At 37.2% G+C, this 18379-nt stretch overlaps 3 protein-coding genes across 3 annotated transcripts; all 3 read left to right on the top strand.

The window, feature by feature from the left end:
* Positions 1-1468: 1468 nt before the first annotated feature.
* LOC146405151 (olfactory receptor 8K3-like) lies at positions 1469-2410 on the top strand. The gene has a single exon (XM_085015162.1). It carries the CDS (start codon positions 1469-1471, stop codon positions 2408-2410), a length of 942 nt encoding a protein of 313 aa, XP_084871288.1.
* A 6491-nt stretch (positions 2411-8901) lies between these two features.
* LOC146405150 (olfactory receptor 8K3-like) lies at positions 8902-9843 on the top strand. The gene has a single exon (XM_085015161.1). It carries the CDS (start codon positions 8902-8904, stop codon positions 9841-9843), a length of 942 nt encoding a protein of 313 aa, XP_084871287.1.
* A 6484-nt stretch (positions 9844-16327) lies between these two features.
* On the top strand, positions 16328-17269 carry LOC146405149 (olfactory receptor 8K3-like). The gene has a single exon (XM_085015160.1). It carries the CDS (start codon positions 16328-16330, stop codon positions 17267-17269), a length of 942 nt encoding a protein of 313 aa, XP_084871286.1.
* Positions 17270-18379: the final 1110 nt, after the last annotated feature.

Below are 18379 nucleotides of genomic sequence, written 5' to 3'. Positions count from 1 at the left end.
ATAGTTTATGTAATATTTACATTTTGTATAAATGCTTAATCATTTAGAAGCATTAATAAATGAGGAATTTATTATCATAAACTAATACTCTGGGACAAGAAAAGGCTAGGAAAAGAGTCAGAAAAAAAATTATGGCAGAATTATGAAGCTGCAGGTGTTTGGTTTCTAATTCCTTTTTTTTTTTTTTTTTTGTCTTTTCTTGGGCTGCACCACAGCATATGGAGTTTCCCAAGCCAGAGGTCTAATTGGAGCTGTAGCCGCCAGCCTATGCCAGAACCACAGCAACGCAGGATCCGAGCCGAATCTGCAACCTACACCAGAGTTCGTGGCAACACTGGATCCTTGACCCACTGAGCAAGCCTGGGATCAAACCTGCAACCTCATGGTTCCTGGTCGGATTTGTTAACCACTGAGCCACGACGGGTACTCCCTGGTTCCTAATTTCATATCCTTCCAAATCTTTTTAGTCAGTTATTTACTCTTGGTTCTTAGGAAGAGCTCTCTAGGTTCTAGTCCCTACTCAAAAATATTCTAACAATTAACACAAATTCAAAACAATCTGTAAATGTGAAATTTTTCCTGAAATTTTGATGAGTGGAAAAAAGTTCCCATCTTATACTGATGTGGAAATCAATTTTTGGTGGTCAGCAAACTTCGGTATGCAGTTTTATGGTGATGGTACAATGTAGAGCATGTTCAGTTTCCAGGGGAATCTGAAGTAAACACATATAATCTTCTGAAAATGTATAGCCTTAAAACATAATAGTCAGGTAATGAACAGATAGTAAACTGTGAAAAAGTAATTTGATGCTGGCCCGCATTGTCTTAAGATGGGGAGAGAAATTCTAAAACCTCCCGTTTTACCCTACAGTTCGTACCTACCAAGAGTTTTTTTAGCCTTTCATACTGCACTTAAACAAGACTTATATTGCTTCTTATACCTTTGATTTAAAATGTTTTTCATAAGAGTTTTTCAGTATTTCTAACACAGAAAGATAAGGACATGGGGTATAATATCTACTCACAAGTTTATAAGCAATGCTTTAAGTGAGATAAATGTTTATTTCCTGTAAATACGCACACACACAACACACCACATACACACACAGAGTGTAATGCTATAAATATTGTATTTTTCTATTTGCTTGCTTAGCTCAACAAAAGATTCCTGACACAGGTATTCTCCTTGCAACCAGGTTCAATTCTTTCTCTCTTCCATCCTCTCTCTCTTTCTTTCTTTCTCTCTCTCTCTCACATCACTAATTCTCTGTCTATTATCTATCGATTGGTTATTGTTATTTATGCTTCTTGTTGCAGGTGGACTTATTTTAAAAGACTCTGAATTGGAAATTTGGATGTATCCTATTTGTTCTAGTTTTGAGTACTAAAACACTACCAAAGGACATTACATGACAACTCTTGACTCGGCTGGTATCTTTATCCGGAATTGGTTTTCTGATAAACCTGGATGGAAAAACACAACGGAACAGTGCTGAGTGAATTCATCCTCCTGGGAATCACAGATCGCCCTGAGCTGCAGGCTCCACTATTTGGGCTGCTCCTGCTCATCTATGTGATCTCGGTGGTGGGCAACTTGGGCATGGTCATCCTCACCAAGGTGGATGCCAGGCTCCAAACCCCCATGTACTTCTTTCTCAGACACCTGTCTCTCACCGATCTGGGGTATTCAACCACCGTGGGACCCAAGATGTTAGAAAGTTTTGTTGTTGCTCAAAATACAATCTCCTATTATTTTTGTGCCACCCAGGGAGCTTTCTACATTATGTTTATTGTTAGTGAGTTTTTCATTCTATCAGCAATGTCCTATGACCGCTATGTGGCCATCTGTCACCCTCTGCTCTACACCATCATGATGTCCCAAAGGGTTTGTCACATGCTCTTGGCATTCCCCTATCTCTATAGCGTAGTCGTGTCTCTCTGCGTCATTGTGAAGGTATTCAACTCATCCTTCTGTGGCTACAATGTTGTCAGTCATTTCTACTGTGACTGTCTTTCCTTGTTGTCTCTGCTCTGCTCTAATACACATGACATTGAAATGATTATTCTACTTTTCTCAGTTTTTAGCTTACTTTCATCTATCCTGATAGTTCTTGTATCCTACCTGCTTGTCCTTGTGGCCATTTTCAGAATGAGCTCTGCTGGGGGCAGGTACAAGGCTTTGTCCACCTGTGGATCCCACCTGACAGTGGCCACAGTGTTCTATGGGACTTTACTGTTTATGTACTTGCAGCCCAAGTCCCGTCATTCCTTTGACAGTGATAAAGTGACCTCCATATTTTATACCCTCATTATCCCCATGTTGAATCCTTTTATCTACAGCCTGAGGAACAAAGATGTAAAATATGCGCTTCATAAGGTGTGGACGAAAATTCACAATGTCGTCTCTTAAGTACCTTTTACTGTGTGCTCTCATTGAAACACATTATCGTGTGTTCTCTCGGAGGGAGAAGGAAGGATTAATGTGTCCAACATATATTTAGAGATTGACTGCTATGCCCCTGTCACACGTCTTAGGGCTCTAAATTGTGCATTAGTTAATGCACCACAAATATCTTTGTGTTCCTGGAGTGGTAAGAGATGAAGTATAAATATACGAATTCATTATTTGTTAGTGCGGTAGAGTGATTTAGAGGTCTGTAAAGTGTAACACAGGAAAGCATTGTGGGTATGCTGTGTGGGAGTGAAAAACAGTACAGAAAGGGAATTACAATGACTCTTGTGCTCTTCTCATCTACTGGAATAAACTTTCTAGAGTCGATGTATTGGTGTGTGTGTGTGTTTCTGTAAGCTCATTCTTTCTATTTTGCCTTCATACATTTCTATGGGGAGTGTTAAAACACACTTGATTGTGGTTTCCGGAGACTTAGTGTATCATGCTAACTAAAGTAATCAGTTGTCTGAATTTGCTCAAATGTATCCTTTCCATGGTGTGTGGGGGGAAATGTTTGCAACCTGCTCATCAGTAGCTTTACTTCCGCATATGAGCTTGAGAGCTTCTATTCACTCAACAAACTTGGCACTTGAGTAGCCCAGACAAACAGAGCATCTAACCTTTTTCTAAGTCAGTCTCCTTGTCTGTAACAATGAGTATTTCAATTGAATTGATTTTCTTGTGGTTTACTTTTTTTTCTCCCTTCCACCTTGATCTTGATTCCAACCTGCTTGTTTTTATTGAATGGATTGGCACTACTTCTTCGTCTCCCTGTGAGAAAAAAAAGAACAATTTTTGTTTAAAGGTCATGTTGTAGTTGTTTTTGTCTCCTTGCATATGAGGCCCACTCTATGAACAATTGGGTTGTTGCCTCTCTTTCATTTGGATAACTTTCCATGAAATTGGTTCAAATGAGTGTATACTGTGTTTCAATTAAGATAATGCTTGACGACATCGGTTTGATGATCCTGCTTGGAAGAAGCAAAGATGAGATGATTCTGTGATTCGGATGATGTTATCCTCCTAGGAATGTGTACTATTTTATAAATTTGTCATCACTTTTGGACATACTTCCTACATAACCTTCCTCAGATTCTCTTATTTTCTTTTTTCTTTTGTTCCTTCTGAACACTCAATAGACTTATTTACATCATAGAGATACTGGAATATCTTCTGAGTCCACCCTCATGGAATAAAATAATCTATAAAGCCATCAACTTTGAATAAAATAATTTATAAGACTACATTTGGGTATAAATATTACTGGTATTTTATAGGGTATTTTTTATTTTTTTATTAAAAAAAACGTTGGCCACATCTGTGGCATGCAGAAGTTCCTGAGGCAGGGACTGAAACCACACCACAGCCTCGACCTGAGCCACCGCAGTGACAACATGGGATTCTCAACCCACTGAGCCACCAGCAACCTCTGATAGCTCATTTTTCCATGATTGAGACAATTAAATACCTACATATGAGCTATGTATATATAAACACAGAAATATGTTTCTGAGAGTATGCATATTGGTCAGGAATACAGTGGAATATTAATTGCACATTGATTGGAAACCACAAACTGTGAGTAAACTTAATCTAATATCCCATTTCTAAAATAAATCGTGGAGCATTTTTGATTATTCCTCAGATTATCAACCAAAAAGAAAAAAAAAATGAGAGTTACAGATTTGGATTCTATTGTTCTTTCATTTAGAAAATTAGTTCCTATTTCATTTTTAAGTAAATACGGACTTTGCATCAGAAAGTATTTTATTTACACAGAATACACAAATGCTATTATTAGAAACCTCAACATAACATACAAGGTTTCTGAGACTCATTAGTCATGAAGTAATTGCAATTTCAATTTCAGTGCGATAACACTAGACATCAACTCGAATTTCTAGCTGTTTGCGAGTATGTGGAGGAACTAAAACTTTCAAACATTGTTTATAAAAAACAAAATGCTATCAAGAGTTTAAAACCATGTGGTTTGTGATTCATTGTCTTAAATATTAAACATGCCTCTAACATAATTTTTATCTGTTTCACTGCCCTGTATTTACCCCAAAGAAATGACAACACATTTCACTGCCTATCCATGCGTGTAAATGCCCATGATAGCCAGACACTAGAAACTCTCAAACCTTAAGAACAGCCAGACATGAGACACACTCAAACATTCCTCCACTTGAGAAAGCATAACTAAATGAAGAGGTATCCAGGTGAGTGAAGACCACCCAGCGACGAGGAGTAATAAATTATTGGTACACACAATGATATGAATGACTCAAAATTTCTATGTAAAGAAGGCAGACTTACAAGAATCAATAAGCCGAAATTAAGTGTAGAAAAATCTAAAATGCAAACCCATCTAGGGTTCCCCAAAGCAGATTGAACAGGAAAGTCACAGAAATTTAAACAAAGAAAAAAAGGCATTCAAGGCATATATAGTTTGGAGAAGAATTGAGACTGTCTCTAAACTGTAAAGGACATGTTGCTAATAGAAACCCTTAGGTATCTCCCCACAAGTGTGAGTTCCACACAATCACGGGATAAAAAACAACAAGCAAGTATGAATCTGTATGTTTGTGTCTGTGTGTGTGTGCATATAGGAATTAACACGCAGAAACCTCAAAAAAGTGGATATAATATGCATACATATACATCATTTCTGATCCCAAATTGTAATGAAACACTTAGTAAGAGATTCAGAAAATGTTAGGATATATATGTTGAAAAGTGTACTGATTAAAGGAATCAAAGAAGATCTGAATAAATAGTAAGACATACTGAATTCATAGATCAGTAGAGTAGGTTGCTAGGAGCGAAAGAAAAATTGGAGTGGGAATTGGATAGAATGGAATAAAAAATGTCTCAAAAGAGAAGTCGTAACTACGGAAAGATGGCCACACATATGAAATTGGAAAAATGAGTAACCAATGTCCGCCTCTGGAGGGGAGGAAAACACCAGAAACTACAGCTAAAGTCAAAGAAATAACAGGTCACATTTGCCTAGCACATAATTTTTACTCCCTTTAAGGTTTTACAAACAATGTAATAGGACAGGATTTCAGCATTTCTCTACTGTGTCACCCCCTTAAGGAGACACTGTGGAAAGGGGGACTCTTGATAAACCTGTCCTAAATATATAACATTTTAATCAAGAGTCTCCTGTGGAGCAAAGGGAAGGTTGACTAAGAGTGAACACGAGGTATACTCTTTTATGAAAAAGAGCACATGCTCTCATATGCCACAGGAATAATAAACACATTGCTTGGCCTCTCCTCCGGGAGCATCTCGAAATGTGAAAAAAATACATAAATTGTTCCCAATATGCCATGTTAGGAAACACATATGGGAGTCAGGACAGAGGCCTCAGCACAGGTAAAGATGAGGGCATATTTCACTCTGTAACACGAGCTATGCAGAGCCACAATGTTTCAGTAATGTTTGCAACTATTCCACTTTAATTCCATGGTGAAGCCATAATACAATGGGGCCATTTCTGATTCAATCCACTTTCATTTCTTACAAACGTAAAGCCCAAGCAAGAATAGGAGTTCTCTCCTTTTTTCTTCACTGTCATTTTTTAATACTTTCTCTTGGGTTGAGAGTTTAAATACCTGCCTCTTTGAAATATCATTGTCATACTGTTTAGAAAGTATTTGTTTCATAGAAATAAGGATACCTCAGGACCAAAACAAAGAGAAATAAAGCATGATGATAGAAATATGATTTTTTCAATTGGCAACATTAAGAAACTGCAGGTATTCAGTCTCTCGCTTTGATGTCCAGTCAAATATTCATTTGGTGACTCTGAGCTTTTTCTGTTATCCTCTCAAAAATAATAATGGAACTTTTAAATACTTAATTATTTCATGCTTGTTTAAATGAATATATCAAGATGATTCTCACCTGACTTCTTAATGAGGAAAAAAGAGACCTTCACCTCACACCGAGGGGAGGTAAGGAAAGCACCGTTAGGATATTAGGAGACTGGTAAGTAACCAGGTCTATGATACTGTACAATGCTCAGCATCCTCTTCGTTGTCTGGTGGGATGATCTCAAAGAGTATAGCTTTGAAAACCTAACAGTTGAGTGTTAAACAGAGGCAGTAAACCATGAAAACTAAATTTGTTTTTTTTCCCATAGAACTCCAAAGCTGGTAAGAGAAGATTATTTTATCTTTCCTTACCTTACAGGAAAATTGGTTCTCACTATATGCTATTTACTTATTTATTTTTATCCATCTGTGCTAGTGGAGGAAAACCAAACAGAAGAAAGGAACCAAATAAAAGATAAGAAGACAAGCACACCCCAAGATTTATACTTCTCTTTATTGCATTGACTGCATATTTCTCTAATATTATTGTCTCCTGGTGCACATTTCCACATTTCTGATATAAAAGGGGTATGTGCATTCACTGCAGTCTAGAATGTCCAGAGGTCACAAACTTACAAGCCAAATTTTAAGGAATTTAAGTGCAAATTGCATGGGATTACCCTTTAATTTAATGTGCTGAAATTAGATGTCTGCATCTGCTTAGAGCCCACTCAGAGACCCTTGACTTGCTATTTTATTGAAACAGTAAAATTTTATTCCGTTTTGAAAATTTTTTATTAGAGTCAATTTGCAGTGTTCTGTCAATTTCTGCTGTACAGTAAACTGGCTTCTTTTTTTTTTTTTTAACAAGAGTGTTGATGCTTGAAATTTTTAGACCAAAAACAAGTATCTTACTTTACATGTGATCCACTTCCTAGTCTGTTATCATTTTTATCTGTGGTCTTTTGGGATGTTTTAGATACGTGTTATGTGATTAAACACTGCTCTTCTGCATTATGTGCTCTACACACTGGTTTGAAGGAGTTCTTTGGGGCTTAATGTTCAGAAGGATTTCTAATATCATCCTGGAACCCATGTGTATCTCATCTTTGGTGCATTTTATTTTGTCTCTAAGGTATTGTGTATCATCATGATTTTTAATATCTTTTTTAAAGTACCGTAGCCTTGTTTCTATGGGAATTTTCATGAAACTTCTATGTAAAACCACTGCCAGTGAGACCCTTTTGTCCCAAATGGCCCAGATTTTATACTCTCCTAGTTTATTACATGGCATAGTGTATCTGATTGGTTACATAAAAGTTAGTATCTTTCAGTTTTAATGAAAATACTGTAAGTGGAAAATATTTTAAGCAAATTTACATCAGAATAACTTATATTAAAGTTCTATTAAAATAGATTAAAAATTACGGGATAAGCAATTTCCAAAACAAAAATTGATCATTCCGCTTTAATCATGGACTAGGAGGTGTAGCAGTGACCGGAATAAATGGCATGTATTCCATTCTGCTTGACCCATTCCCCCCTATTCCATCACCATAGCCCTAACAACAAAGTTAAGTCACAGTTCAGAGAATGCATGTGCACTTCCTATTTGAGAAGTATTTCCAGGTAAGATAACCTCACTGAATCATTGAATCTTCACTTGTCTTTCCCCCAAATCCTGCACAATGTTTGGCATTATATATGAGAATAAGAGTTTTAGACGACTTACACTATTGGCCCCAATTAACACTTCGTGCAGATCATAAATGAAGGTACTTCGGAAACTGTACTCGTGTACATTTATCCCCTGGTATACCTCACCACACGAACAAAAATAATGCCCACTGTGATCCATTATAGTTTCCTATGTATTCATATCTGCCAGTTGGGCTACCTTTTCAGCCAATACCACCTGAAGCCATAAACTATTTCATAGCACTACTATTTGAGCGGCAGATATGAAGTCATGGAGTTTTCTGTTGGAAATTTGTCTTATATAATTGGCATATGCCTTATGCCCAAATACTGAGGTGTTTTGTAAATCTCATTGTGTGATTGTATCAAATAAATTGTAGAAACACTTTAGGCAATAGTAAGATAATTGCCCATAAACCCAATATCTGCAGTTGTAACATTGTTTTAACTCATTTTGATTTTTACTCTGTTTTCCATGTTTATGAATTGTTTTTCTAATCTTCTATATCTATATCTTCAGGGTTTCTCGATGTGATATTCTTGTGACCACTGGCTGAATATTGTTACGGCTTGAACATTTGATATGGTAAGATACTGAGCTGACCTTTAATCGTTAGAAGTCAATAGAACCTCAGTTCCTGATTATGACGACCAAAATGTCTTTAGACAGTGGGAAACTATTCTTTGGAGAGTAAATTAATTCCAGTTTAGAGAACCACAGATCTATTTCATATCTATTTCTATCTCTATTCATGTATATTTTAAGATGAGGCTGATGGTTTTATTTCCAAATATTCTGAATTAGAAGGTTTAAAGGAATCTTCTTTTACTAGCTTTGCATACTAAGACTTGTCTGAGGAAGGAATACACAATATCTATTGACTATACTGATGTCTCTATCCAGAACAGGTTTTGCAGCGAACCTGGATGGAAAAACACAATGGAACAGTGCTGAGTGAATTCATCCTCCTGGGAATCACAGACCGCCCCGAGCTGCAGGCTCCACTATTTGGGCTGTTCCTGCTCATCTACATGATCTCGGTGGTGGGCAACTTGGGCATGGTCATCCTCACCAAGGTGGATGCCAGGCTCCAAACACCCATGTACTTCTTTCTCAGACACCTGTCTCTCACCGATCTGGGGTATTCAACCACCGTGGGACCCAAGATGTTAGAAAGTTTTGTTGTTGCTCAAAATACAATCTCCTATTATTTTTGTGCCACCCAGGGAGCTTTCTACATTATGTTTATTGTTAGTGAGTTTTTCATTCTATCAGTAATGTCCTATGACCGCTATGTGGCCATCTGTCACCCTCTGCTCTACACCATCATGATGTCCCAAAGGGTTTGTCACATGCTCTTGGCATTCCCCTATCTCTATAGCGTAGTCGTGTCTCTCTGCGTCATTGTGAAGGTATTCAGCTCATCCTTCTGTGGCTACAATGTTGTCAGTCATTTCTACTGTGACTGTCTTTCCTTGTTGTCTCTGCTCTGCTCCAATACACAAGATATTGAATTGATTATTCTACTTTTCTCAGTTTTTAGCTTACTTTCATCTATCCTGATAGTTCTTGTATCCTACCTGCTTGTCCTTGTGGCCATTTTCAGAATGAGCTCTGCTGGGGGCAGGTACAAGGCTTTGTCCACCTGTGGATCCCACCTGACAGTGGCCACAGTGTTCTATGGGACTTTACTGTTTATGTACTTGCAGCCCAAGTCCCGTCATTCCTTTGACAGTGATAAAGTGACCTCCATATTTTATACCCTCATTATCCCCATGTTGAATCCTTTTATCTACAGCCTGAGGAACAAAGATGTAAAATATGCGCTTCATAAGGTGTGGACGAAAATTCACAATGTCGTCTCTTAAGTACCTTTTACTGTGTGCTTCCTTTGAATCGCATTATCGTGTGTTCTCTCAGAGGGAGAAGGAAGGATTAATGTGTCCAACATATATTTAGAGATTGACTTCTATGTCCCTGTCACACGTCTTAGGGCTCTAAATTGTGCATTAGTTAATGCACCACAAATATCTTTGTGTTCCTGGAGTGGTAAGAGATGAAGCATAAATATACGAATTCATTATTTGTTAGTGCGGTAGAGTGATTTAGAGGTCTGTAAAGTGTAACACAGGAAAGCATTGTGGGTATGCTGTGTGGGAGTTAGAAACGGTACAGAAAGGGAATTACAATGACTCTTGCGCTCTTCTCATCTACTGGAATAAACTTTCTAGAGTCGATGTATTTCTGTGTGTGTGTGTGTTTCTCTAAGCACATTCTTTCTATTTTGCCTTCATTTACTTCTATGGGGAGTGTTAAAACACACTTGATTGTGGTTTCTGGAGACTTAGTGTATCATGCTAATTAAAGTAATCAGTTGTCTGAATTTGCTCAAATGTCTCCTTTCCATGGTGGGGGAGGGATGTTTGCAACCTGCTCATCAGTAGCTTTACTTCCGCATATGAGCTTGAGAGATTCTATTCACTCAACAAACTTGGCACTTGAGTAGCCCAGACAAACAGAGCACCTAATTTTTTTCTAAGTCAGTCTCCTTGTCTGTAACAATGAGTATTTCAATTGAATTGATTTTCTTGTGGTTTACTTTTTTTTTTCTCCCTTCCACCTTGATCTTGATTCCAACCTGCTTGTTTTTATTGAATGGATTGACACTACTTCTTCATCTCCCTGTGAGAAAAAAAAGAACAATTTTTCTTTAAAAGTCATGTTGTAGTTGTTTTTGTCTCCTTGCATATGAGGCCCACTCTATGAACAATTGGGTTGTTGCCTCTCTTTCATTTGGATAACTTTCCATGAAATTGGTTCAAATGAGTGTATACTGTGTTTCAATTAAGATAATGCTTGACGACATCGGTTTGATGATCCTGCTTGGAAGAAGCAAAGATGAGATGATTCTGTGATTCGGGTGATGTTATCCTCCTAGGAATGTGCCGTATTTTATAAATTTGTCATCACTTTTGGACATACTTCCTACATAACCTTCCTCAGATTCTCTTATTCTCTTTTTTCTTTTTGTTCCTTCTGAACACTGACTCATTAACATCATACAGATACTGGAATATCTTCTGAGTCCACCCTCATGGAATAAAATAATCTATAAAGCCATCAACTTTGAATAAAATAATTTATAAGACTATATTTGGGTATAAATATTATTGGTATTTTATAGGGTATTTTTTATTTTTTTATTAAAAAAACTGTTGGCCACATCTGTGGCATGCAGAAGTTCCTGAGGCAGGGACTGAAGCCACACCACAGCCTCGACCTGAGCCACCGCAGTGACAACATGGGATTCTCAACCCACTGAGCCACCAGCAACCTCTGATAGCTCATTTTTCAATGATTGAGACAATTAAATACCTACATATGAGCTATGTATATATAAATATAGAAATATGTTTCTGAGAGTATGCATACTGGTCAGGGATACAGTGGAATGTTAGTTGCACATTGATTGGAAACCACAAACTGTGAATAAACTTAATCTAATATCCCATTTCTAAATAAACCGTGGAGCATTTTTGATTATTCCTCAGATTATCAACCAAAAAGAAAAAAAAATGAGAGTTACAGATTTGGATTCTATTGTTCTTTCATTTAGAAAATTAGTCCCTATTTCATTTTTAAGTAAATACGGACTTTGCATCAGAAAGTATTTTATTTCCACAGAATACACAAATGCTATTATTAGAAACCTCAACATAACATACAAGGTTTCTGAGACTCATTAGTCATGAAGTAATTGCAATTTCAATTTCAGTGCGATAACACTAGACATCAACTCGAATTTCTAGCTGTTTGCGAGTATGTGGAGGAACTAAAACTTTCAAACATTGTTTATAAAAAACAAAATGCTATCAAGAGTTTAAAACCATGTGGTTTGTGATTCATTGTCTTAAATATTAAACATGCCTCTAACATAATTTTTATCTGTTTCACTGCCCCGTATTTACCCCAAAGAAATGACAACACATTTCACTGCCTATCCATGCGTGTAAATGCCCATGGTAGCCAGACACTAGAAACTCTCAAACCTTAAGAACAGCCAGACATGAGACACACTCAAACATTCCTCCACTTGAGAAAGCATAACTAAATGAAGAGGTATCCAGGTGAGTGAAGACCACCCAGCGACGAGGAGTAATAAATTATTGGTACACACAATGATATGAATGACTCAAAATTTCTATGTAAAGAAGGCAGACTTACAAGAATCAATAAGCCGAAATTAAGTGTAGAAAAATCTAAAATGCAAACCCATCTAGGGTTCCCCAAAGCAGATTGAACAGGAAAGTCACAGAAATTTAAACAAAGAAAAAAAAGGCGTTCAAGGCATATATAGTTTGGAGAAGAATTGAGACTGTCTCTAAACTGTAAAGGACATGTTGCTAATAGAAAACCTTAGGTATCTCCCCACAAGTGTGAGTTCCACACAATCACGGGATAAAAAACAACAAGCAAGTATGAATCTGTATGTTTGTGTCTGTGTGTGTGTGCATATAGGAATTAACACGCAGAAACCTCAAAAAAGTGGATATAATATGCATACATATACATCATTTCTGATCCCAAATTGTAATGAAACACTTAGTAAGAGATTCAGAAAATGTGAGGATATATATGTTGAAAAGTGTACTGATTAAAGGAATCAAAGAAGATCTGAAGAAATAGTAAGATATACTGAATTCATAGATCAGCAGAATAGTTTGCTAGGAGGGAAAGAAAATATGGAGTGGGAATTGGACAGAATGGAGTAAAAAATGTCTCAAAAGAGAAGTCGTAACTACGGAAAGATGGCCACACATATGAAATTGGAAAAATGAGTAACCAATGTCCACCTCTGGAGGGGAGGAAAACACCAGAAACTACAGCTAAAGCCAAAGAAATAACAGGTCACATTTGCCTAGCACATAATTTTTACTCCCTTTAAGGTTTTACAAACAATGTAATAGGACAGGATTTCAGCATTTCTCTACTGTGTCACCCCCTTAAGGAGACACTGTGGAAAGGGGGACTCTTGATAAACCTGTCCTAAATATATAACATTTTAATCAAGAGTCTCCTGTGGAGCAAAGGGAAGGTTGACTAAGAGTGAACAAGAGGTATACTCTTTTATGAAAAAGAGCACATGCTCTCATATGCCATAGGAATAATAAACACATTGCTTGGCATCTCCTCAGGGAGCATCTCGAAATGTGAAAAAAATACATAAATTGTTCCCAATATGCCATGTTAGGAAACACATATGGGAGTCTGGACAGAGGCCTCAGCACAGGTAAAGATGAGGGCATATTTCACTCTGTAACACGAGCTATGCAGAGCCACAATGTTTCAGTGATGTTTGCAACGTTCCACTTTAATTCCATGGTGAAGCCATAATACAATGGGGCCATTTCTAATTCAATCCACTTTCATTTCTTACAATCGTAAAGCCCAAGCAAGAATAGGAATGCTCTCCTTTTTTCTTCACTGTCATTTTTTAATACTTTCTCTTGGGTTGAGAGTTTAAATACCTGCCTCTTTGAAATATCATTTTCATACTGTTTAGAAAGTATTTGTTTCATAGAAATAATGTTATCTAGGACCAAAACAAAGAGAAATAAAGCATGATGATAGAAGTATGATTTTTTCAATTGGCAACATTAAGAAACTGCAGGTATTCAGTCTTTCGCTTTGATGTCCAGTCAAATATTCATTTGGTGACTCTGAGCTTTTTCTGTTATCCTCTCAAAAATAATAATGGAACTTTTAAATACTTAATTATTTCATGCTTGTTTAAATGAATATATCAAGATGATTCTCACCTGACTTCTTAATGAGGAAAAAAGAGATCTTCACCTCACACCAAGGGGAGGTAAGGAAAGCACCGTTAGGATATTAGGAGCCTGGTAAGTAACCAGGTCTATGATACTGTACAATGCTCAGCATCCTCTTCCTTGTCTGGTGGGATGATCTCAAAGAGTATAGCTTTGAAAACCTAACAGTTGAGTGTTAAACAGAGGCAGTAAACCATGAAAACTAAATTTGTTTTTTTCCCATAGAACTCCAAAGCTGGTAAGAGAAGATTATTTTATCTTTCCTTACCTTACAGGAAAATTGGTTCTCACTATATGCTATTTACTTATTTATTTTTATCCATCTGTGCTAGTGAAGGAATACCAAACAGAAGAAAGGAACCAAATAAAAGATAAGAAGACAAGCACACCCCAAGATTTATACTTCTCTTTATTGCATTGACTGCATATTTCTCTAATATTATTGTCTCCTGGTGCACATTTCCACATTTCTGATATAAAAGGGGTATGTGCATTCACTGCAGTCTAGAATGTCCAGAGGTCACAAACTTACAAGCCAAATTTTAAGGAATTTAAGTGCAAATTGCATGGGATTACCCTTTAATTTAATGTGCTGAAATTAGATGTCTGCATCTGCTTAGAGCCCACTCAGAGACCCTTGACTTGCTATTTTATTGAAACAGTAAAATTTTATTCCGTTTTGAAAATTTTTTATTAGAGTCAATTTGCAGTGTTCTGTCAATTTCTGCTGTACAGTAAACTGGCTTCTTTTTTTTTTTTTTAACAAGAGTGTTGATGCTTGAAATTTTTAGACCAAAAACAAGTATCTTACTTTACATGTGATCCACTTCCTAGTCTGTTATCATTTTTATCTGTGGTCTTTTGGGATGTTTTAGATACGTGTTATGTGATTAAACACTGCTCTTCTGCATTATGTGCTCTACACACTGGTTTGAAGGAGTTCTTTGGGGCTTAATGTTCAGAAGGATTTCTAATATCATCCTGGAACCCATGTGTATCTCATCTTTGGTGCATTTTATTTTGTCTCTAAGGTATTGTGTATCATCATGATTTTTAATATCTTTTTTAAAGTACCGTAGCCTTGTTTCTATGGGAATTTTCATGAAACTTCTATGTAAAACCACTGCCAGTGAGACCCTTTTGTCCCAAATGGCCCAGATTTTATACTCTCCTAGTTTATTACATGGCATAGTGTATCTGATTGGTTACATAAAAGTTAGTATCTTTCAGTTTTAATGAAAATACTGTAAGTGGAAAATATTTTAAGCAAATTTACATCAGAATAACTTATATTAAAGTTCTATTAAAATAGATTAAAAATTACGGGATAAGCAATTTCCAAAACAAAAATTGATCATTCCGCTTTAATCATGGACTAGGAGGTGTAGCAGTGACCGGAATAAATGGCATGTATTCCATTCTGCTTGACCCATTCCCCCCTATTCCATCACCATAGCCCTAACAACAAAGTTAAGTCACAGTTCAGAGAATGCATGTGCACTTCCTATTTGAGAAGTATTTCCAGGTAAGATAACCTCACTGAATCATTGAATCTTCACTTGTCTTTCCCCCAAATCCTGCACAATGTTTGGCATTATATATGAGAATAAGAGTTTTAGACGACTTACACTATTGGCCCCAATTAACACTTCGTGCAGATCATAAATGAAGGTACTTCGGAAACTGTACTCGTGTACATTTATCCCCTGGTATACCTCACCACACGAACAAAAATAATGCCCACTGTGATCCATTATAGTTTCCTATGTATTCATATCTGCCAGTTGGGCTACCTTTTCAGCCAATACCACCTGAAGCCATAAACTATTTCATAGCACTACTATTTGAGCGGCAGATATGAAGTCATGGAGTTTTCTGTTGGAAATTTGTCTTATATAATTGGCATATGCCTTATGCCCAAATACTGAGGTGTTTTGTAAATCTCATTGTGTGATTGTATCAAATAAATTGTAGAAACACTTTAGGCAATAGTAAGATAATTGCCCATAAACCCAATATCTGCAGTTGTAACATTGTTTTAACTCATTTTGATTTTTACTCTGTTTTCCATGTTTATGAATTGTTTTTCTAATCTTCTATATCTATATCTTCAGGGTTTCTCGATGTGATATTCTTGTGACCACTGGCTGAATATTGTTACGGCTTGAACATTTGATATGGTAAGATACTGAGCTGACCTTTAATCGTTAGAAGTCAATAGAACCTCAGTTCCTGATTATGACGACCAAAATGTCTTTAGACAGTGGGAAACTATTCTTTGGAGAGTAAATTAATTCCAGTTTAGAGAACCACAGATCTATTTCATATCTATTTCTATCTCTATTCATGTATATTTTAAGATGAGGCTGATGGTTTTATTTCCAAATATTCTGAATTAGAAGGTTTAAAGGAATCTTCTTTTACTAGCTTTGCATACTAAGACTTGTCTGAGGAAGGAATACACAATATCTATTGACTATACTGATGTCTCTATCCAGAACAGGTTTTGCAGCGAACCTGGATGGAAAAACACAATGGAACAGTGCTGAGTGAATTCATCCTCCTGGGAATCACAGATCGCCCCGAGCTGCAGGCTCCACTATTTGGGCTGTTCCTGCTCATCTACATGATCTCGGTGGTGGGCAACTTGGGCATGGTCATCCTCACCAAGGTGGATGCCAGGCTCCAAACACCCATGTACTTCTTTCTCAGACACCTGTCTCTCACCGATCTGGGGTATTCAACCACCGTGGGACCCAAGATGTTAGAAAGTTTTGTTGTTGCTCAAAATACAATCTCCTATTATTTTTGTGCCACCCAGGGAGCTTTCTACATTATGTTTATTGTTAGTGAGTTTTTCATTCTATCAGTAATGTCCTATGACCGCTATGTGGCCATCTGTCACCCTCTGCTCTACACCATCATGATGTCCCAAAGGGTTTGTCACATGCTCTTGGCATTCCCCTATCTCTATAGCGTAGTCGTGTCTCTCTGCGTCATTGTGAAGGTATTCAGCTCATCCTTCTGTGGCTACAATGTTGTCAGTCATTTCTACTGTGACTGTCTTTCCTTGTTGTCTCTGCTCTGCTCCAATACACAAGATATTGAATTGATTATTCTACTTTTCTCAGTTTTTAGCTTACTTTCATCTATCCTGATAGTTCTTGTATCCTACCTGCTTGTCCTTGTGGCCATTTTCAGAATGAGCTCTGCTGGGGGCAGGTACAAGGCTTTGTCCACCTGTGGATCCCACCTGACAGTGGCCACAGTGTTCTATGGGACTTTACTGTTTATGTACTTGCAGCCCAAGTCCCGTCATTCCTTTGACAGTGATAAAGTGACCTCCATATTTTATACCCTCATTATCCCCATGTTGAATCCTTTTATCTACAGCCTGAGGAACAAAGATGTAAAATATGCGCTTCATAAGGTGTGGACGAAAATTCACAATGTCGTCTCTTAAGTACCTTTTACTGTGTGCTTCCTTTGAATCGCATTATCGTGTGTTCTCTCAGAGGGAGAAGGAAGGATTAATGTGTCCAACATATATTTAGAGATTGACTTCTATGTCCCTGTCACACGTCTTAGGGCTCTAAATTGTGCATTAGTTAATGCACCACAAATATCTTTGTGTTCCTGGAGTGGTAAGAGATGAAGCATAAATATACGAATTCATTATTTGTTAGTGCGGTAGAGTGATTTAGAGGTCTGTAAAGTGTAACACAGGAAAGCATTGTGGGTATGCTGTGTGGGAGTTAGAAACGGTACAGAAAGGGAATTACAATGACTCTTGCGCTCTTCTCATCTACTGGAATAAACTTTCTAGAGTCGATGTATTTCTGTGTGTGTGTGTGTTTCTCTAAGCACATTCTTTCTATTTTGCCTTCATTTACTTCTATGGGGAGTGTTAAAACACACTTGATTGTGGTTTCTGGAGACTTAGTGTATCATGCTAATTAAAGTAATCAGTTGTCTGAATTTGCTCAAATGTCTCCTTTCCATGGTGGGGGAGGGATGTTTGCAACCTGCTCATCAGTAGCTTTACTTCCGCATATGAGCTTGAGAGATTCTATTCACTCAACAAACTTGGCACTTGAGTAGCCCAGACAAACAGAGCACCTAATTTTTTTCTAAGTCAGTCTCCTTGTCTGTAACAATGAGTATTTCAATTGAATTGATTTTCTTGTGGTTTACTTTTTTTTTTCTCCCTTCCACCTTGATCTTGATTCCAACCTGCTTGTTTTTATTGAATGGATTGACACTACTTCTTCATCTCCCTGTGAGAAAAAAAAGAACAATTTTTCTTTAAAAGTCATGTTGTAGTTGTTTTTGTCTCCTTGCATATGAGGCCCACTCTATGAACAATTGGGTTGTTGCCTCTCTTTCATTTGGATAACTTTCCATGAAATTGGTTCAAATGAGTGTATACTGTGTTTCAATTAAGATAATGCTTGACGACATCGGTTTGATGATCCTGCTTGGAAGAAGCAAAGATGAGATGATTCTGTGATTCGGGTGATGTTATCCTCCTAGGAATGTGCCGTATTTTATAAATTTGTCATCACTTTTGGAC

Source organism: Sus scrofa, chromosome 2 (assembly GCF_054392235.1).
Source record: "Sus scrofa isolate SSC_HxYL_T2T_F1_AM1 chromosome 2, Sscrofa_HxYL_maternal_Yorkshire_Landrace_v2.0, whole genome shotgun sequence".
NCBI classification, from domain to species: Eukaryota; Metazoa; Chordata; class Mammalia; order Artiodactyla; family Suidae; genus Sus; species Sus scrofa.
The sequence above is the reverse complement of the archived record's forward strand: the minus strand, read 5'-3'. Positions and strand labels throughout refer to the sequence as shown.